This window comes from Manis javanica, chromosome 2 (assembly GCF_040802235.1).
Source record: "Manis javanica isolate MJ-LG chromosome 2, MJ_LKY, whole genome shotgun sequence".
NCBI lineage: Eukaryota > Metazoa > Chordata > Mammalia > Pholidota > Manidae > Manis > Manis javanica.
Genome location: NC_133157.1, coordinates 22,708,021 through 22,730,203, shown reverse-complemented (window position 1 = coordinate 22,730,203; position 22,183 = coordinate 22,708,021). Strand labels below are relative to the sequence as shown.

The 22,183-nt window shown below is 45.3% G+C and overlaps 1 protein-coding gene across 8 annotated transcripts in view; it reads right to left on the bottom strand.

Annotated features, from left to right (window-relative positions):
* Positions 1-22,183, bottom strand: part of EPB41L4B (erythrocyte membrane protein band 4.1 like 4B) — a 118,998-nt gene that overhangs the window by 84,894 nt on the left and 11,921 nt on the right. For all 8 annotated transcript variants that reach the window (XM_073226464.1, XM_073226473.1, XM_073226468.1 and 5 more), the window contains exon 2: positions 1,661-1,765. In XM_073226464.1, coding sequence (XP_073082565.1) covers positions 1,661-1,765 — 105 coding nt within the window. The remainder of the gene's footprint in view (positions 1-1,660; positions 1,766-22,183) is intronic.

Genomic DNA, 22,183 nt, shown 5'->3' with positions numbered 1-22,183 from the left:
AACAGGCATGCTCCCTAAGACAAAACAGTGAAAAGGATGCACAGAGAAAAGACAAACGTGGAGGTGCAGGGAGAGACACATTAAGGAGTTTAAGCTGAATGACCTCAGTCTTCTCAGCAGGAGGTGAGGCCAATGCAAGAACAGAGTCTCTGTGGGGCTGGATCCCAGGTCTGTGGTCACCATGCAGAAGGGGAACCATGGGGCATGTAAGAGTCCACTAGGGCTAATGCCCCGAGAGCAGTGCAGGGGCTTGGACTTGGCTGAATCTGATCTGTGCTGGTGCCAAAAGGCACAGCCCATGACTTTCCAGCAATGCTTGGCAGCCCAGGAGAAGCAGCAGAGGAAACAGATGGACCTGTGTGTCAAAGGGACAGTCACAGGGGCAGAAGAATCAAAGGCAAGTGAGGACACAGGTGAGATGGCTGAGGCTTCGCCAGACCAGGAAGGCAGAAGAGAAGGGCAGGAGGAGGCTGGCTGGGAGTGAGGCAGATCACGGAGGGCCAAGGCCAGATGTAGTGGGACAGGAAAGCCAGAACCAAGGGCATTATCACTGAATGGGGAACGGCAGAATTATGGATCTTGGAATGACTGGGTGGTTACAGGACTCAAAGTAGATCCGTGTGGGGTTTGTTCAAATGAAGCTTTGATGAGAAGAAACTGTGTCCGGAATATTCTGAAGGGCCAGCAGTTTGAATTCAGAGGTTGCCCAGGGGAAGAGAAAGTGTCTTTTAAGTAGAAAGGCTTAGACACACATGCAGAGTTCCACGTGTGCTGCTCGAACATCCCCTATCAGGGAAGGGCCCCTTTCAAACACTGTTTAAAACAGCACCACCCCTTTCTCTGTCTATCCCTCTGCTTTATTTCTCTTGATAGTCATTACTACCTGCCATATTATATAGGTGTTCACTGCTTTATCCACAGTACTTAAAACAGGGTCCAGTGCGTAATAGGCACTCAATTAATATTTTCAGATTGCTGAATAAATTATCTTTGAAATCCAAAGCAACATTATGTTGGGGGGGAGACTCTGAAGTCATTCCTGCTTTTTAAACGAGTGGCTCTGAGTTGTGTTGAGTTCACTCACTCTAGCACCTCCACTGCAAACACTTCTGTCTCAGGCAAGGGATAGGAATTCTTTGCTGACCTAACACAATTTCCCAGAGCCTGCAAGATGGCTCTCCAGCAATGCCAAGACTTGCTCCAACTGCCCCGACTAGGCCTGGCTGGGGTTCAGCTGTGTTCACGGCCACCGGGCTCTACACCCAGTGGGAGTCCACGAGAAGAGGGCAGTGCAGTCTCTTCTGCCAGTTAAAAATAAAAGCAGCATCGTTAAACGAATTTCTAAAATGTATTTCTTCCTCTTTCTCCCTCCTCTAGAAATGTGCCCCATTGCATCCTGCTGCATGGAAGTGTTTCCCTAATGCATCCCCAGTGAGTGACCGGAATGCTGTTTTCTTCCTCTCCCAGTGACCAGCCACCTCAAGGGTTGGGGAACACAGAGGCATTTCACAAGGACACCGTCACCACCACCCTAGTGCCTGTCATTGAAACAGCATCACAGTTTACTCCTACCAATTTTTCTCTACCAATTTCTTGCAACGATGGATCTGTGATTAGCGTGAAAAACCAATCTGTCCCAAAATGAATCAGGAATACATACCGCAACCTGGGCAGAGTCGAGGAACTGAAGGCCAAAGTAATCTGTCTCCACGAGGTCCAAGTGATAGACAATCTGATCAAACAAATCCTGGCCCTTGGCATGTTTCTGGAAGACAATTGGGTAGAAGAAAATTTAGGATGTGACAGTTGGATAAGAAACAAAGATTTAAAGAAATCCAACAAAACCAGTTTTCTCTCTATTGCATGTACATATGCATCACAGTAAACAACATTTCAAATATGTATTATTTTTGTTATAATACAAACTCATGATTAAGTCTGAATGTTCATAATGACAAAAGCAAAAACCACCAAAGAGTAACTTCATAGGATGAATAGGGAACCATCACCTGATGTAAGCTGGTAAATAAAGGGAAGAAGTTAGGCATGGATCTTGTCTTTAGCTGTAGCACTGGACAGCCAAAGAGTAGATGACAGCATATACAAAAATTAACTCAAAATGGCTCAAAGACCTAATGTAAGAGCTAAAACTATAAAACCCTCAGAATAAACCACAGGCACAAATCTTTATCATCTATGAATTAGGCCATGGTTTCTTAGATAGCACCAAAAGCATGAACAACAAAATAAAATATAAACTGGTCATCATCAAAATGTAAAACTTTTGTGCTTCAAAGGACATCAAAACATCAAGTACAAAGATAATTCAGAATAGGAGAAAGTTTTTACAAATTATTCATCAGATAAGGGACTTCCATCTAGAATATATAAAGAACTGTCTCAACTCAATAATAAAGACAAATATTGAATTAAAAAATGGGCAAAGCATATATATACAGTTCTCCAAAGATCCACACATGCCCAATAAGCACATGAAAAGATGTTCCATATCATTAGTCATTAGAGAAATCAAAACCATAGACACCAACCCACTAGGATGGCTAAAATAAAAAACTCAGTTAATAGCAAATGATAGAGAAACTGGAAGCCTCATACACTGCTGATGGAAATGTCAAATTGTGTACCTGCTTTTGGAAACAGCTTGGCAGTTTCTCAGTTAAACTCAGAGTTACCATTTGACCTAGCAATTCTACTCTAGGTATATATATTTGAGAGAAATGAAAACATTATATACAGGAACTTACACAAAAATGTTCATAGCAGCATTCGTTATAGCCAAAAAGTGGAAGCAACCCAAATATCTATCTACTGATGAATGGATTAACTAAATGTCTTAATGGCAAGGGAGTATTACTTGGCCATGAAAAGGAATGAAGCTCACTATATGCTACACCATGGCTAGACTTTGAAAACATTACACTAAGTGAAAAAAAAAAGCCAGTGACAAAGAACCACATATAATATGAAATGTCCAGAAGAGATAAATCTAGAGACAGAAATTAGACTGGTGGTTGCTCAGGTCTGCAGCATTTACGGGGTGATAGCTAGGATGAGCAGGGTTTGGGGGATTAACGGAATGAACTAAAATTGATCGTGGTGACAAATGCACAACTCTGAATATACTAAAAGCCACTTACCTGTACATCTCACAGAGGTGGACTGTATGGCATGTGAATCTCAATAAAGCTATTAAAATAACAGAGCTTTTCTTCATAGTAATATTCCAACAAATAAATGAAGAAGTAACAGAACTGGAAATCACAGCTTTGCACCTTGTAGTGAATGGCTGGCTCTAAGCACGGGAAGCAGTGGCTACTCACATCCCAACAGGAGACAACCAGCCACTGTGTACCTGCCAATGGAGAACACTCCACCACTGAAGAGAAAATCTTGCTCCCCATGCCTCTTTCTCCTCAGAAAAAAATCAAGGCCAGGGCTGATTCAACCACTGTATTTGCCTGCCAACTGCAGGAAATGCAGAGGAATGTTCTAAACTACACGGGACTGTACCCAGCAAGATCCAGCCTGTGGAAAATCCTAGAAAATCCTCCGGACAAATGACCCAATTTTTTCAACAAACAGAATATAGGGAAGAAAAGAGATGGAGGGGACACCTAAAGATTAAAAGAGATTCAAAAGACATTTTTGAAAAATCACAAAACTAAATGCAACGTCTAGAGATGCACACTTCAGTGATAAAGCCTGAAAAGAGTAGAGAAGTGATTAAAATAAAGTCAGAGTAACTGTTGCTCTTGGGGCAGGTTAGGGAAGTGACTGGGAGAGGGCACAGGGATGGGGCACCTGGTGGGCCTGCAGCTGGCAGGAAGGGTCCCAGCTCTTGATTTGGACATCTGCCTTCTAGCAATTCATTATACTGTATCTTTGTTTTATTTGCATATCTGTACCTGTGTTATAAAAAACAACACAAACAAAAAGTAAAAACAAAAAAAAAATCGGAATTATAGTACTGGGTTATGGCCTTCAGATGCTTTCCTTCCTGAAAATATTTCTCTGGAGGCCACAATTCAGCAGAAGTAGAAAGCTCAATGTACAATGACGCTTTCTCTGGCATTATATCCTGGAGAAATAATGGGCATTGTGTGGAGGGTGGCAAAAAGAATAAACAACCAAAACTCCAACCACAGGGACACAGAGCCATCAACACTCCAGATTACTGTTGAGCTGTTCACTATAAAAGAGAATTATGAAGATGATAAATAAGGAAACTTCTTAAGACAACATTAGGTAAACAGACTACAAAGAAATAAGAAGCTATGATTCCAAGTACATAAAAATATGTGTACGTTGTACATGGACTGCTTGATAAAAAAACTGGGAATTTGCAAAAACTAACACAGCTGTATTATGATGAAGAAACCACAGATGGGTTTCCTCTCAAGTTTTAACACTGATCCTTTAGCAACTGTCAGACAAATACAAATTTTTTAATAAATCATTATTCTGGCTGTCTTCCTCCTTGCCCAGAACAATCCACTGTCAAAATTTTTTCCTATTACAATCCAGCACCATTGGTCCTATGCAACACCTATTATCAGAGTGCCAATGCTTCATTTGTGGGTTTCCTAGTGGGACAGAATTAGTTAGAGTGAAGCCTCAGAAGTGCGGAGTGCCAGAAAGAACTGGGTGAAAGGAAGAAAGAGACCTATGTTCTTGCCCAGGTGAACTACTAACTGTGACCTTAAGCAATTCATAATCTCCCCAAATCCATATGGCCATCCTGGACTCCTGCAGCGACAAATCAGACATGATGCCCTGAATACACAGGTTCACCAAAACTCAACTGACCCCAAATCCAACCTGCTCCTGACCTGGGTCTATTTTTTGGTCCAGGGCTTACCATCCAGGTATGTAATTTTAACACTCAGAGAGTATTAACTGAAAAAACACAGTTCCTCACATGTAAAATGAGGTAGGTAGTCCAAGTTTCGGTCTGGGTCATTCCAAATCTGACTCTCCTGAAGTCTTTCTAAAATGGCTCTCAATTTAGAAGGAGCTCAAGGTGGAGGCTAGGTAAACACCCTTCAGGGGGTGGTGGGTCTCTCCTGCCATGCCAGATTGCTCCTCCGGCAGCTGACCATTACTCAGCTAGACTTGGCAGTGGAAGACAGCCAGGTCTGATAGACAGGAAATGCCACTTCAACTCACCTATAAATGCCCCCTCTGTGCCTCATCCTAAGTTTGTTCTTTGGCCTCTTTTACTGTCAGAGAGAATTCCCAATGACCCATTCCAGCTCTAAAAAGAATTTGGTAAAATTATGAGGGCCCTCAAAACAGAGGTCCCCATGGGTTAAGGGTAGGATGAACACAGGAGGCTCAAGGCCCCTTGAACCCACCACCTCACTCCTGCAGGCTGCAGAGTGTCCACTCTCAAAACTGAGAAGGTACAGATAACTCACCTGCACTACCCCCGACGGCAGCCTCTGGAAGCCACCAGCTACCATCTTGGGCTTAGCCCAAACATTCCCTTCTTCGGCAGCCTCCCCAACTCTACCCACTACCCCACCCCTCGCCCAAAGCAGGAAGCGCTCCCTTCTCTGTGTCCCCATGGCAAGCACGTGCCTTTATTACACACGCAGATCACACCGCACAGTGTGACAGTTGCTTACTCCTACTGCAGGCTGAGCACTCCCCGAGGGCGAGACCAGCTATGCCCACCTGGTACCACCTCCCCTCCCCTCCACCCCAAAGCACGGTGCCTGACTGGCACACAGCAGACAGTCCACAAATGTCTGTTTGCTGCGTGGGTGGGTGGGTGGATGGATGGGGGATGTGTGGGGTCGGGGACCAAGAAGCAGATCTAAATGGGCCGGGCTAAAGCATGAACAACAGACTGATATTTCGTAAGTGACAGGCCTTGAAAAGGAGAACACACTCATTAAAATCTTCTCAAATTAAGTCTTCCATGAACAAGCACCTAGGGAACTGTGCTGCACTTCCAAGGCCATTTACCTAAACACAATTTTGTGGCTATTTATGTGAAGTGCTGCCTCGTGGTTACAACAGGAGATCTGTTCATGTGATAGACTGCAAGCTGTTCCCTGTTGTCTCATTGTTAACTAGGTCTCCCCCTCAGTGATGAATCCATCCATTCATTCATTCATTCATTCAGCAAATATTTACTGATTGCTAATCAAAGGCCAGCCACTATTCTAAGTGTCGGAGTACAGTGGAGTCACAAAGCTACAGGAAGCCCTCACTAAACAAGTGCTCTTTGGGGTGCAAAGTCGTCCAACACAGCTGGCGATTGAAGCCCACCGGCAGCAAGACCACCTGTCCCCCTGCCTTTGTGAGCAGAGTGACTGAACGTGAAGCCTTCCTAAGTTCAGGTTGCTGTTGCGGCATCCAGTGACGCTCCACCTATTCAGGACACAAATGGTGAGTGGTCCTCATATCCAGCAGGGTGGAGAGCTCTACCTGTGAATTCTTACATCCACACTGCCTTGTTTTTCTTCCTCTCCTCTCAACATATCACTTTCCACAGGGACCAACAACCCTGGTCTGTGTCAGTATGTCTCTCTGCAGCAGCTCCTGATCTGACAGGAGCTAAAAATAACCAAACTCATCCCAATCATGTGTAAAATAAGAGTACAGAGTTGCCAACTAAAGCCTGGGTCAGGCAGCCAGCCAGCAGGGAAAGGTATGGTACGTGGTGATATCTCTGCTGGCCAGTCAGAGGTTCCTATCTTGCTTATTTACTGGTTCCCAGCCATGCTCCTGATAAGGAAGAGTCCTGGACAGTGATGTCTTAACTGTCCCCACCAAAGAAATTAGCCACCTTGACCCCCTTAGATAAGCTGCAACCTGACCTGAGCTCTGTGTACCACACAAGCGGTGGAAGAACAAGGAAGATGGAAACCAATCCATCCAAATCTCGTTAGTCCCCTAAAATGCCAGGCATCCTCGGTAGGTTTGAAAGGAGGGAATAAGCTGGCAGTGTGCCAGTCAAGTGAGTGTATACATCCTAGTTGTGAACTCAAATGGAAATGCAAGGCGTCCGGGCAGTGAAGGGATCCTGAGAGCCATCTCCTGCAGGTACCCAAGGCTGTCCTCTACCCACCCCGCCACATGGCATGTCCTCTGCATGCACCTTCAGCAAGGTTCTCTCTTCCCCTCCACCACAGCTCGGGCCATCCTCTTGCACATGGACCACAGCAACGGCCTCCTAAGCAGTCCTGCTACCTAGTGTCTTCCGCCAAAACCCAGCGTCCCCATGTTTGCTGGAATGGTCTTCACACAACACAGTCCTCATCTTAGTCTCTCTCCTGCACAAAAACATACACCAGCCCATCCCCGCCTGCAGCAAGCCACTCCCCAGGGCTGCTTTCAAGGAACAGTCATCATTATTAAACTTCGGGTTGGTAGCATCTGTTCTGTTCATCATTCCTTCTCGATCACCTGACATGCGGAAGCTCAATAAACACACACTGATGTGGACGCAGAAGAACCCTCAGCGCCTACAACAGTTCCCAAGAAACCCATTTTCCAAAAGACTGATCTTCCTGGCCCACCTCTGCTGGGAATTCTCTGTAGCCAGCTGGGATCCAGTACCACCATCTCCCCTCCCAGACTCCATCTGTTCTAACGCACACTACAACACTTGTGTTTCAGAAACCAGACCACATGGGGGCCCATCCTTATGGCTAACGAAAATGCTACACTTCATACAAACACTATCAAGTTCTGGATTTTTATATATGGGTTAAAAAAATAACCAAATTAACTGTAGTGATGGTTTCTAAATCTAAGTGCTGGCTTCTGCATTTGTTCAAATAAATGTTGTCTTGCTTGAATCAGCCTGTGATCTATCCTTTTAAGAACATTATGAATCCCATGTTATTATCCAAGGCAGTTTTACAACAGATTTGATAAGCAGGTGGGAGGGGGGAGGTGGAATTAGGGAGTGGGGCTGGGGGTGTTTCTTTAGTTCTACTGTACTAACGGTACCCATCTGATGGGGGCCTCAACCAGTTATGAATACCCACAGCTGGGCCACACCCTGGGATTCTTATAGGCAAAGGTATGGACCTGGTGAGATGTGGGTTCAAAGGGCCTTGAGCATCCTGTGTTCATCCTACCCTTAACCTTTATATGGGTTGGAAACCCATTCTACCTCTTTTCTAGTAACATGCTCAGTGACGTTAGGCAGCCCCCCGAGTCTCAGCTTCTTCATCGGAAACAATGGGGTGCCCTCCTCTGCTTGTTCAGCCTGGCTGTTGTGGCATTAGTAAAAAGCAAGAAAGCAAATAAGCAGGCACCATGACGTATGGTGTCCTGTACACACAAGGGAATTAATTAGTGCTGTCGTCTAAACTGGATTTTCTTTCACTTATCCACAGCAATAACATGATGTGTTTTTTGCCAATGCTCCATATCAAGGTACAGGAAGCCATGCTCTGTAATAACCTGGTAATCCCATTTAAAGAAAAATTGAGGCTAGTCTGCTTTGGGTATTTTTGTAAATCTATGTTGGTCCCAAAAGATCAATTCCTTCCTTTCCAAGTTCTTAAACATCCCTTTTTAAGATAGCTCCAGAACTTCACCTAGTCTCTCATCAGTTGGCTTCCAGGTTAGCAGTTCACAGAAAAAAACCTGCCTCAAGGCCTGTTTCAACTGTTTTCTAGGAAGTGGTAATTTTATGGTTAGTTACTGGTTCCCAACTCCTCACCCCAACAACTTGATAATTTGCTAGTTTTCTATGAGCCTTGGTAGGAATCTAGCTCCTTATTATGCACGTGTGTGCATGCACACACAGCTTAGGGGTCTCAGTCCCCACTGTCATCATGACTAAGCTACCATAAACAAATACAGATGAATTACTCCAGAATGTCATGAACATAAATATTTGAAACTACTGAACAGTTACCTTGAAACGTCATCATGAGTGAGAAATACCACCTCAGCCATAAGCAAGATTTGGTGACTCAAAACTGGAATTAGTGACGCAAAGCCCATGCAGAAGTATGCGTAATCCGCTGGGTTTAAGGCCAGGCTGCCCAGCTGATAAATCCATCTCCCAGTTGAGGAGTGCTTCAGTGTTTACCAAGGTTCCATGACCCCATTTGCAGAGAAGGAGACTGAGCCTCACAGAAGTTACATGACGAAGTTCATGCTGCTTATATTAAGTGTCAGAACTAGACTCAGAACCCAGACTCGCTGATTCTTGGGCCTGACTTCTTTCTACCCCATCCCACTGCTTCTCTCATCAACTCATTCACCTCTTCCGCTCTGAGCACATGCAAACCAGTCCTGCAAACAAGAAATATTTCTTAAGGCTGACTCAACACACAGATACTGAGAACCACTTTCATTCATGTTCTGAGCTACAGCTGGGATACAAGGCTACACTGTCCAACACAAACAGATCTCACCATGGGCAGGCAATTCCCATTTTGTGTGGAAGACAGGCAAGTTGTGGCAGAATGGAAAGGAGATTATCTGCTCACAGACTAACACAGAAGCCAAGACACTGTAATGTAATGACAGGGACATCAGCAGCCTGGGCAGCTCCTGGAAATTCAATTCTGGTAAAACAGGGCACAATGTTATTAATTTCCTGACTTGCCTGGCTAACAAGCTCTTGGAAATCAGAGGAAGCAATGAAAACAACAGCCCTTAGTTTTGATTAACCGGGAAGTAAGAACAATCTTAGAATAAAGTGACCGTCATTGTGGTGTGTGTCAGGGAAAGGGCAGCGCAGACCAGCTCCCCTGGGGTTTTCCTTCCGCCGGAGGCTCTGAATGTGCTACAGAGGTCTGGGCAGGCAGGTTTTAGGTTTAGCCCTTCCATCACAGAACACAGCCATCAGTTAAAACACTGAGACTTTGTAATGCCTTCCTGATCAACTATCCACCTCTGCTGTGGACTGATAAACAGGAGCTGACCTGTATTTACAGCTCAGCAGATATGCAAAGCTCTCATTTGTTCCATTAACAGCACCTCTCTCACAGGGCCGCTGGGAGAGCTAAATGACCCCACTGGCCAGTGCAACCTCCTTCAGTCAACGTGGAATACCTAACATCCTGCAGTAACCTCAATTTTCTGTCTCCCTATAGCTCCTTCCAAGCGGGCCTAACACAAGGGATTCAATAGTTTAAGGGAGGGATTACCATTTATTCTTTGAGATGCTGAATAAAGTCCAGACACCTAAAGCTACTTGATCCTGGCTGCCCTCAAAACTGGTTTCAACCCATACTTCAAATATTATGCTTCCTCCTCTAAATAAGAAGCATCAAAACAACTACATGTTGAATAATCTTCAATAGTCTGGTGACATTACTATCAGGCACATACCAATTCTACTGATGGGCAATGACAATTTATCAGACAACTTCCCTAATGCCAAGGTCCGCTGGACTAGTTCGTAGAGTTCTGGACTGGGAACCTCTTCGTATCACCTTTATCATCAGGCAAGGTGAGTCATATCCCCTATCACAGGGCTCTCAAACCCCGAGTGAATGGGAACAGGGGCAGGAGATGGCCTGAATGAATCTAAGGCTTATTTACCACCCCAGTGGCCTCCATCGCACACCAAAGATAAGCAAGGATATGGGAACTTAGAAGGTCTCCGGTAACAAGTACCTTAGGTATTAGTTTGAGTGTTATTCTTTTAAACTGTGGCACTTAAAAATATGGCTGCCATGTCTTTGTCTTTTCCCTTGAATCCTGAAGAGCCTGGCACTGTTTCAACCAAATAGAATATGGTGTTAGTAATGTTCTGTGATTTCCAAGGCACAGTGACAGTACTCCTGGCATGCCTGCAGTGCGGGCAGAGTCAGCTACCATGTAAAAAGTCCAACCACCCTGAGACTGCCATGCTGAAGAGGCACAAGCAGAGGCTCCAGTCAACTGTCCAAGCAGAGCCCAGCCTTCCAGTCATCCCTGCCTGTAGGCCGCACACCTAAGTGCAGGCATCCTGAACCCTCCACGCCAGCCCATCTTCCAAGTGAGTACTCCCAGGTGACCTTGGTCATGCCAGGAGAAGCAGAAGACTCTCCCGGCTGAGCCCCACCCAAATTCTCCAAGAGAACCCATGAGCTATGAAAAATGGCTGTTGCAGCAAGCCAGTAGGCTTTGGGGGAGTCTGTTATGCAACAATAGGTAACCAAATGAAACCCATACATAAACACAGATACAGTATTTGTGGATGGCAAGTAAGTACATAACAGTTTTTCGTAACTTTAAAAAATGTTTCTTAGGATATCCCCACACTCTGATGCTAATTTAGGTATCATCTGCTTGAAGATAAGGAAGTAGACTAATAAACATATCAATTCTCAAAAACACCCTAAAACTGTTCTCTGAAGGCTACTAGCTCTGTTCAGGAGAGAGACTTGAAAATTGAGGATTAGGGTATCCTCTTCCACATTCAACAACTACATGTTAAGAACTCAATAAAGCACATTGAAAAGAGGAAGGGGTTGCTATAGGCTAAAAAAGACTTATGAGGCATTTACAAATGCCATGTGTGGTCTGTACTTGACTCGCAATTCAAACAAACCAACCTGTAAAAAGGTTTTTGAGATGACTGGGAAAAACTGAGCGAGAACTCCGCATTAGAAGACGTTAGGGAATCATTGTTCATTTTTTGAGTGTGATAATGGTATTAAGGATGTGCACACCTGTCTTTATTTATATATAAGGGACACCCACTCAAGTATTAACAGGTTAAATGATAAGTTATCTGGAAGTTGCTTTGAGATACTCAAAAAAAGAATAATAAACGGGTGTTGTGCACATGAGTTTCATCTTACTATTCTTTCTCCTTTGTGTATCTGAAATTTTCCATAATAAAAAGTTAAAGAAAACCTCAAACGGCAAAGGAGTTGGGGTTAGAGGGTGCCAGCATGGTCTGGCCTGTGCACTGCCTTTGAGAATCTAAGCCACTGGTTGGGAAGGGGAAGCTACGTCCACAGTGAGGGTGAAGGTGTTGTGGGATAGAAACAGGGAAAATGACTCCAAGGTGGTAATGATTCATTTTCTCCATGTCACTTAAACAAAATACTACACACAGACCTCTGTCAGGACCCAGCTCAGTACTTACCTATAGATCTAAAAAGTCACATTTCATCCCTACTTTCCGTCCTTGGTGCAGCTTACAAAGGGGCTGCACTGATGTCCTTTGCGCCCAACTTCACAGACACAAATAACACACTTTTACAGCAAGCAAGAAAGAATGTGTGGCAATGAAAGCTAATTTTTGTAAGCTTTGGACGCCAAAGTTAACATTCCACCCTACTTAACTTAAAGAAAACAATTATTTTACCCCTATGAATGTTTCTGAGGGATACAGGATTGACTTTGAACCTTCAACCTTTTAATTAACCACCATCTGCAACCCACCAGAGTAAAAACACTTGATATGGAGCAGGACAAGCTGCTGGATGGACATCCTTACATAGTCACAGGTCTGTGTGCAGAGTCCTAGTCAGCATCCAAGTTACCAAGAAAGAATGCAGGCATGCTCCAGAAAGCAGTGCCTTTAAGCCCCTCATTTTACAGATGGGAAAAATGAGGCCGGAGGCAGGTCACGTTGCCAGGCAACCAAAGTAAAGCCAGGAATAGAACAGGAGCCTTTGGACCCTGAGATCAATACAATTTTCTTTCTTCAGCTGACCTGAGGTAACCTGGACACGACGGCACTGCGGTTGTGAGCTGAGTGGGACAGGGTGCACCTAGCATTTCTGCTACTGAAAGGTCAAGAACCAAACACACAACACCAAAAGACAAGAACTCTCAATGTTAAAAACTCCTTGACTATAAAAGTGCTTGGTTTGGATAAGTATTTTTGACTTTAAAAAATGGTGGATTAAACCAAACAACCAAAAAAAACATAAAACCAAAACCACAGGAGAAAGGAAAAAGAAAATGAAACAACTTTGTGCCTGACTAAACAGTAACCTGCAATTAAAATGATGGATGTTTTTGTGCCAGAGGTTGAGTTTGAAACAAGCTGTTGGAGGAAGGGCAGCCCTGAAAATAAACAGCCAAATAACTTTTTGCAGCCAGATTGCAGATTCCCCCTCCGTGCAAATCTGAAAGCAAATAACTCCACATAAATAAATATGCAACAAATTCCCAGGAAACTCAGCCAAGGAAACATGAACAGAAAAGAACTAACTTTGGATGGATGACTGCCCCCACCCATCCGGCAAATTAGGAACGCGACTAAATTTGCAAGGCGGGTCAGTGCTGCCCACACCTGAAGCTTCCGCTGACTTCCCAGCCCTGTACCGACCCGCTCCCCTTCCCTCTTGGAGCCCTCTGCGGCTCAGTTCCCGAAGTGGTAACATACCCCAGGATGCAGGCAGGGACTGAAGCCATAGGCTCTGGGGCCAGCAGGCCAGTGGTCTGGGTCCCAGCTCTGTTACTCAGCTCAGGCCAGTTTGGCATCAGAAAATTTCTTACCTGGGTAACAGTGCTTGATGATGAAATGAAATGAAGAATTTAATGTGCCCTGGCTCCAGGGTTAGCCCACAGGACAGGCCCTGTGCTGGAAGTGGCTTCATTCTGGGTAGCTGGTCTATTCACAGAAGGGGGCAAGCTTTATAGCGGTTAAGTGACAGGGGAGTGTTCTGGGCTGAACTGTGTCCCCCCAAGTTTTCTGAGTTGAAGGTCTGACCCCCCAGTACTTCAGAATGTGGTCATATTTGAAGACAGGAACCTTGGAAGTAGTAAGTTAAAATGTGTTCTTTAGGGTGGGCCCTGACCCTACCTGACTGGTGTCATTAGGCAGAGAGATGAGGTCACACAGAGACACCAGGGATGCCCGCGCACAGAGAGAAGACCTCTGAGAAGACAGCCAGAGGGCAACCACCACAGCCAAGGAGCGAGGCCTCAGAGGAAACCAGCTGTGCCAGCACCTGGACCTCAGGCTTCCAGCTGCAAGCACCCTGAGGAAGTAAAGTCCTGCTGTTTAGGCCTTCCAGTCTGTGGGCAATGGCAGCCTGAGGAAACTGACACAGGAGGTAATACGACCTCTGGTTGCGAGCAGGTTGGAACCTGGGCTCCATCAACTCACAACCAGCATGAGCCAAGCTAAGCCCCTTGGCCTTTCAGAGCTTGTTTCCTGCCTATAAAGTGGAGATAACCCAGCACCCATCCCACTTAGCGATGGTGGGGTGAGGTAACACACAGAGGACCCTGTTCAGAGCCCCCAGGAACCTCTCCTGACAGTCCCCTGGGGATCCAGAGCCTTCACTGGGTGTCAGCCTGCAGACAAGGCACGGTGCTCCTCAGGACTGAACTGATGGTGGGTGACACCTGCCGTGGGGGTGCTGCCTGAACCAACATGCTGTGTTGGAGTCCAGGTTCCCTGGGAACCACCCATAGCTGGTACTCCATCAGTACAGACCCAGCTAGCAAATTCGCCTACATTTTAGTACTTTTAGTGATCACGCCAACTGCTGAGACATGGAATTTTAGGGCTATTTACTTGGCTCTGTGTGCATATAAAATTTCCAGAAAGGGCAATGAGTGGAAAAGCACATGAAACTTTTGACCTGGGCAGCTAGGATGTCATAAAACTGTAATTGAGGCCCACCATCCATTCATCTGATGGTGAGGTATACAAATAAAGTTGTCTTTTTATAGTAGGCCTTTGATTTTTCTTTTCTTTTTTTTTTTTTTGTGGGGCCAGGGTGGTGGGGGGAAGGGGGGGTGAGTCAGTAGTCTTAAAAAAAGTCTCCTGCAAGAAGGCAGAGAATGACACATTCAAACATTCAGATGGAGAAAAGGAGGGTGTGATGCTTACAGCCTCTCCCGTAGGTTTGAATTTGTAAGGAGGGCATTGTTAAGATTACTTCCCTGAAGTTTGTAGTTTGTACTTAGTATGAGCTGTTATGGGAAGAATCTTGACTGTAAATTCACCACACAAAAAGTTAGCCTTTTCTTATCTATTAAACTAAGAAAAAAAATTCCAATCATATAACACACTTTGAAAAGCAACAACTGAATACCAAGTAAGCTACAAGCATTAACTAGTATCCTTATGGAATGTTACAGAACTAAATGCCCAGGTACAAATATAGAAACTTTTTGTCTTCTTAAACTGCCATGGATCCCTCACAAGCTAACTCCAATTTTCCCCAGTTTAAGCAGAACTAATTCACCTGGAATGTCTTAACACACAAGATTCCAGCACCCCAGGACTTCAAATCCACATCAAAAGGTATCCCTATGAGGCTTCCACCAAGCCAAGCAGTGAACCACCCAACCTTCATACCTTCTAAGAGACCTACAGAACTTAAAAGTGGGGGGAACAGCCATATGGGGTTACACAGGTGCCACCCATACACCAGGTATTTGGGAGAATTCCTGCTGCAAGGGCAGAGAATGGGGAATGCGAATGGAGTGCAGGAAACATTCCTACCAGTGCAGTGGGCCACGAGGAGTGGGGGCTGGCGGCCTCCATGCAGACCCGGTCAGCTGTCGCCCTACGGGAATTCAGACCGCTCTATAGGATTTCAGCCCATGCCACCCCGTCTTCCAATTTTTCAAGAAAGTCTACAAATTTTGATTTTTTTAAATGTGAAATGTGGTAATTTTTAAAAGCTTTGCACAAACCTCTGACTTTTTAATTGAAGTGTGACACACACAAATGTGCCCAGACCACAGGTGTGTGACGCATACAGAATTATCAGAAATGAACACACCTGTGTACCCACCACCCAGGGCAAAAAAACAGAACCTCCCCCCACCTCCCAGAAGCCCCTGTGGGCTCTTCCCAACCTCTACGCCTACCCACCTTCCCACAGGTACTGCGGGTTTGTTTTGCCTCTCTTGAAGTTCCTATGAATGGAACCACATCACATGTACTTTTTTGAACTGCATGGGAACATGGGGTAGGGCCCCTCCAATCCACAGACCTTGTAGCGCCAAACAAAGGCACACAGGTGGCACTTTACAACCCTAAGAGAAAGGGAAATGAGACCCAAGTGGATTCACCTTTTGTGGAGTCACTCATAGCAGAGAATGACGTGGGCGCACAGAGGCCTGGAGGAGTCAGAGATAAGGAGGTAGGCATGGGTGGAGTGGGATGGCCAAAGTCCCACCGAGGGGGAGGGTCTGCTCCCAGATCAAAGGGACAGCAAAAGGACAGGGAACAAAAGGACAGGGAGGGTGGCAGGTGCCAGTGGAAGGAAGCCAAAGTTCAAAACTCACGGCCACCAACAAGGCAGAAAGTAAGCAAGCCTGGAGAGACACCAACCGGGGTGGCGGGAACCAGCCCCAGTGCTGAGATCCTGCATTTTCCTTAGGAGACAAGAATTCTCCAGGAAAATGCACTTCAGATTCTTACAAGAAGGAATCAACAAAGATTACCCTGGTACACTCTTTAAAAAGTTTTTATTATGGACAATTTCAAATAAGTACGAAGAAAACAGAATAGTAAACACCTGTCATTCAGCTGTAATAATTATCACATTCTGTTTCATCTTTTCCTCTACTCATTCCTCCTCCGACCCTCCATTAATTTTTTGTACAGGTCTTTATCAGGGATGGTGATAAATTTACTGACATTGAAAAGCACAAATCTGAGCTGTTCCTTGACAGATGCAAACCTCTGTGTAACCCACACCCCATACCACTCGGCAAATTCTCTCCCCAGCAGGTTCCCAGGTGCCCCTCCCCAGTCAATCCCTGGCCCTTCCCACTCCCCCCAAAGCAACAGCTATTCTGGATTTTCTCCACAGATTATGTTTGCCAGCTCTAGAATTGCATATAAATGGAATCATACAGACGATACTCTTTTGTATAAGGTTTATCTCACTCAGCATAACCCATGTGAATACAAAAAGACGAATTTTCGAATTCAGTTTGGGCCAAATTGTAGAGATATGTCTTTATCACCCTTTTCATACCGTCTTATGTGGATAGCTATAAAGCTTTGAGATAAACATTGGAGATAAAAATAGCTCACACTGGGATTCAGCGCCGTGATTTTCAATCAATTACTCAAGTCCGGCTTTCTTCCCTGGGTTCCATGTCCCAGATACCAGTTTCTGCACCTAAAATGTCCATCGACAACCAACCAGCGCTCTGCCCTCTAAAAAGCAAGGCACACCACCATTTTTTTTTTTCCTGTTTTTGGCCCTGGCTCTTTCTCTTTAAGTGAGAAAATGGGATAAAAGCATTTAAAAGCTGTAGAGTTCTCTGCAAATGCAAAAGATACATCTTCTCACTAAACAGGCAATTGCTTAATGAAAGAGATGCATCTTTCACTCAGTCCTGTAAAACACCCATGCCCTGGCTTGGTTCTGTGTATACAGCAGGCCCTCAATGAATGCCTCTGTCTCTTCATTATTTTGCTCTTCCTTGAAAACGTCAACTCCACTCAGGTTTAGAAAACAACAGAGCAGAGAGGCCAAGAGCACAGGCTGCCTTCATTCCTCATCTGTAAAACAGGAAGACTAGCACCTACACGCGGGGGACTCTGTGTGAGCCGAGGCAGTCCACATACAGCAGCGGGCCCAGAGCCTGGCAGAGAACAGGCTTCGACAGATCTACAGACCTCAGCCTCCTGTCCCTCTGTTTCAGCCTCCTGACTGGCTCTGTCAGATGTGAACTGCATTTAAACCTTTACCAGACTCTTCTCCAGGTATATGATCTGCTGGCCCCTCACACGGGCCTCATCTAAAACACAACCAGGAGTGCACCCAGGTTTTGTGGCACCTTGAAGCTTGTACTATTTGGAGGTCCTCTTAAGGAAAGAAAATGTGAAAAATACCTTATATCTATAAACTTTACAAAGCCAAGACCAAGCAAGCATGGTACTCAGGGCCCTCTCCCTGCTTCTGCTCCATCCCCTGGTTCTCCATCTCTCCGACCTGCCATGCACAAAATGCGGGGGTCACCTCTTGGCTTTTCCATCATTCCCCACCCTAAATCTACCCCCCAAATGCACTGGATGCCAAGTCCTCAAACTCCCCTGTATCTGTCCTCTTGTCCACCCCCAGCATCGCCCCAGTTGCCCACAGTGCAGGTAACAGCCACAGCCTGACCATCCACCTTCAATCACCCTGCACAGCCAAACTCCAAGCTCCCAGGGGTCTTAGCCTTCCTTCCTGTCTCCCCTGTGTCAGCACCCCACGAGCTGCATTCTGTTTTCCAAACTCATCCTCCTCCCCTCCTCCTCGGTAAGCTGGTCACGCTGTCTTTCCACCCATACTGCCAATCCTCCAACACTCAATGTCAAAGTCAGCCCAACAGTCACCTCCCCTGAGGCCATCTCCAGTAGAAATCCACCTCCACTTCCAAGGAGCCCCCACGTGGCTTCCTGTGTCCAGCTCTGATGGTTCCCAAGGCACCTGCCTGGTATTAGAACTATCTGAGAACCACAGTGAGGTGGCAGAGGGCTCCAGAGAACCAAAAGGACAAACATACCTTACTGGGCTTAGCAGCCTCCTCAGCCAAAAGGAAATGATGGCACCTGCTCTGCTGACCAATGAGGAATAAATGCGATGAAGACTGGGAACACACGTGCAGACCCCATATTCTCAGCCAGGCTTAGAACCTGTAGTCAACCTCAGCCGCACCATGAGCCATAAATTCCCAGTCATGTGCCTTCTCCCACCACAGCCACTGGGGGTCCTTCCACACCAGGTGCGTCTGCCCCCTTGACCACAAGCTAAGCTTTCTCCTTCCCATGGCAAGGACCAGATCTCTCCAAGCTTTTCTTCAATACAAGAGGTAGGATAGTATAATGATTAAGAACATGTTTCTCTATAACTTAAAAAAGGGTATAAATAATATGATCACAATGTTGTTGAAAAAAACTTACTTGCCCATCCTTAGAAAAAAGGTGACAGGGACATACACCAAACTGTTAACAGAGAGGTACTTTCTTGGTGGAGGTATTAAGTATGATTTTTATTTTGTACTTCATTTAATTGGTAATTCCTAAAAATTCTAAAATAAGCAAGTATTACTTTTACGTACAGAACTGGTATGACAGGCTGACATTTCAATAAAATCGCTATTTTTTTACTTTTTCCCTTTTTTTCTTCCTAGTCAAGCAACTAGGCTGTTCTGTTCTCATTACCTCAGGAAAGGTATATTATATCCAGGAACAAAACCAAGATTAAAAAAAAAAAAAGATGGAAAGCATAAACACTAGAGCCAGACTTCCAGAATCCACCACAGTCTAGTGGCAAGACGATGAAGAAGATATTTAACTGTTTTGTACCTGTTCTCTCACCTGTAAGACAGGACAGTAGCTACCTTGTAAAGTTTTTGAGAGAATTTACTGCATAAGTATACATGAAGTGTTCAGAACTGTCTGGCACATAGTAAACATGACTTTTATAAGAAACCCTTTAGGTGGGATCCCTTCTACCTGTCAGGGGTCCTTAAGACTCATTCCTCAACAGTTCAGTGATCCTGGACCACCAGTTAGCTTCTGATACCAGATATACAATCCTAAGACTCAGCCTATGACATTTGTGGAAAATTTCTAACATAACTGACCCACTCCAATTAAGTCAAGAATTTTTAACTGTAGAATCCTTCCCAGTACTTCTGTTCTGCAGTGCCCTGAGGGGTACCTATGAAAGTTCTGCTTCTGGAGTTGCATCATAGATTGTTCATATGCTGTAGATTAATTCTTTCTTGAAATTTCATTTTTTTCCTTCAAATTCAATTTCACAGGTTGAGCTCATAGTAATCTCTAAAGCTCAAGGTCCACAGCAGGGCCAAGAGGACTTAAGTGCTATGTGTGCTCTAGCATGTTGCTTAACCTCTCTGTGCCTCACTTCCCTAATATGTATAATGAGGATGCAAATATGAACTGTCTTACAGGGTTGTGAGAAGTCAATGAGTTAAGACACCTAAAGTGCTTAAATCAATGTTAATGGTCAACATACTTCGGAAACATTATGCTAAGTGAAAGAAGCCAGACACAAAGGCCACACAGCTGTATAATTTCATTTCTAGGAAATATCCAGAGCTGGCAAATCCATAGAGACAGAAAACAGAGTAGTGGTTGCTGGGGACTGGGAAGGGGGAGAGTGGATAATGGCTCCTTAATGGGTACAGGGTTTTCTCGTGGGGTCATGAAAATGTTCTGGAGTTAGATAGTGATGATGGTTGTAGAACACTGTGCATGGACTACACATCACTAATGACAAAATTTTCATTTTGTGCATTTTACCAAAATAAAATCATTTTTTAAAAAGTCAACAATGTTTTCCATTACCCAAATTACTACATAAATGACTACAAGAATGTGAAATGTACTAGGTTCCCCAGAGAGGTAGCTCACAGGTTCTCAGGCAGGAGAGGGAATGCTGTTCTGGGGGCCAGGGGAGCTGGGGGTGTTCAGGACAAGCTTTGTAAACATGGTTACATCTGACATTGGCCCTGCCTGAGAGACGGCCAGAACCTTATAAGAACTGATAAGCCAAAAAGAAGGGGCACAGCACAGCAAAGCCACGCAGGTGAAACGTGAAGGGTGGGGAGCAGGGGTGGGGGCTGCCACCGAACACTAGGGTGACAGCCGTGGAGAAGACTTTTGGAGAAGTGCACTTAGAGCTTGAAAAAGATTTTAAGTCTAGTTCTGTCATTTAGGAGCTGTGGGATGTTGGGCAAAAATCTTCCTGCTGAACTTTCTATAAAATTGGAATGCCCACAATTCTGTCAAAGAGATGCTATAAGGATTAAATGAAGCCATGAAAGGTGAAAGCTTGATCTAAACGTGAAACACTATATACATGTAAGGGATGTGACCCTGGAAATACAGGTTCTTGAACTTGGCTGCACAGTGGAATAACCTTGGGAGTGTTAAAACCTTCTGATAACTGACTGCCACCTCCCAAACCCAGCAATCCTGGTGGTAAAGCAGCAACATGCTGAAGACTGGAACATGGTACAAGGCGGAAGGCAAGGATCCAGAGAGGCAGAACTTGCAACCATTGTGGCTGGTGAGGCAGGGCTGGGGTCAGGGGGTGGGGAGGGGGTCAGGCCTTGGGCGGGGCCTTTAACCTTGACATCCCTTGCATGCTGACCCTGGGCTATGAAGGCAAAGTTAAAATTACTCATTCTCCTTTTGAAGAGGGCCAGGAGATGTGCAGTGCAATTTAAGAACAACTGGACACCCCATCCCAAATGAGCCCTTATAAGCAGGGCGCACATTTTTTACCTTTTCTTATTCCTTATACCAGGCCTTACACATATTAGATGATCTCAATTTTCTGTGTTGCTGTTTTTAACAATAAATGAAACAGCTGAAACACAACAGGCCTTGTCAGTAAACAGAATAAACTGTAGCTCTCTGGAAACTTCCTATATGTAGAAGAGCTCATTCCCTGAGGTGAGTTAATAAGATAAAGGACATGCTGCAATAATTCAAGTATGAGCATTCTTTCTCCTTCAGAAGACAGCATGTAATTTTTGCATGTTTCTTCAGGAGTCTCAGAGGAACTGTCCACCATGTCTTTTAGAAAAAGCTAGATACTTCCAGCCTCCAAAGCAAAACAAATCCTATGCACAACACTGAGACACGCCGAACAAGAGCTTCCAGCCCTGGATTCCCAGTTCGTCCATTACAATAGCCCATACCCAGATCTGCTTTTTTCAGCTTTCGCCCTTGAGGAGTCCATGGGAGCTGTCACTGCTGGCCTGTGTGTGTGAACTGGCGCCAGTTTCAAGCCAGTCAGGGTCCTTCCCTGGATCTGACCGGCCACCCTCACTGCCATCCATGGGGCACTGATGCCACCCAACACAGACTGCAACTGACAGAGCGGTAGCTGCCTTGGGCCTGGAGTCTCAGGCCCCAGCAGACAGGGGCAGTAAAGGGACTGTGGTCAGTGACATGCTGCATGCCAGGGCTGCCAGAGTGTGCTGCGGGTTAATAACTAACCTTTGCAAGCCTTTAGTTTAGTTCATTGGGGCTTTTCTGGATGAAGCCCACATCCCTTTCACGCACAGGCGACAGGGCAGGCAATGTTTCTCCTGGGCCAAGGAGAAAAACATGACTGGCTTTCAAAAGGGGTAGAGGAGCCCTGGAGGGGGAGGGGCTTGCTTCATGTCACTCGGCCATTGGGAGAGGAGCTGGGAGGGCTGGGTGCAGGAAACCGCTCTCATTATACCTAATGACTGCTCATTTGCCACAGGTGAGCGGCATGGAGCGGCAGGGAGTGTTCCATGGCAG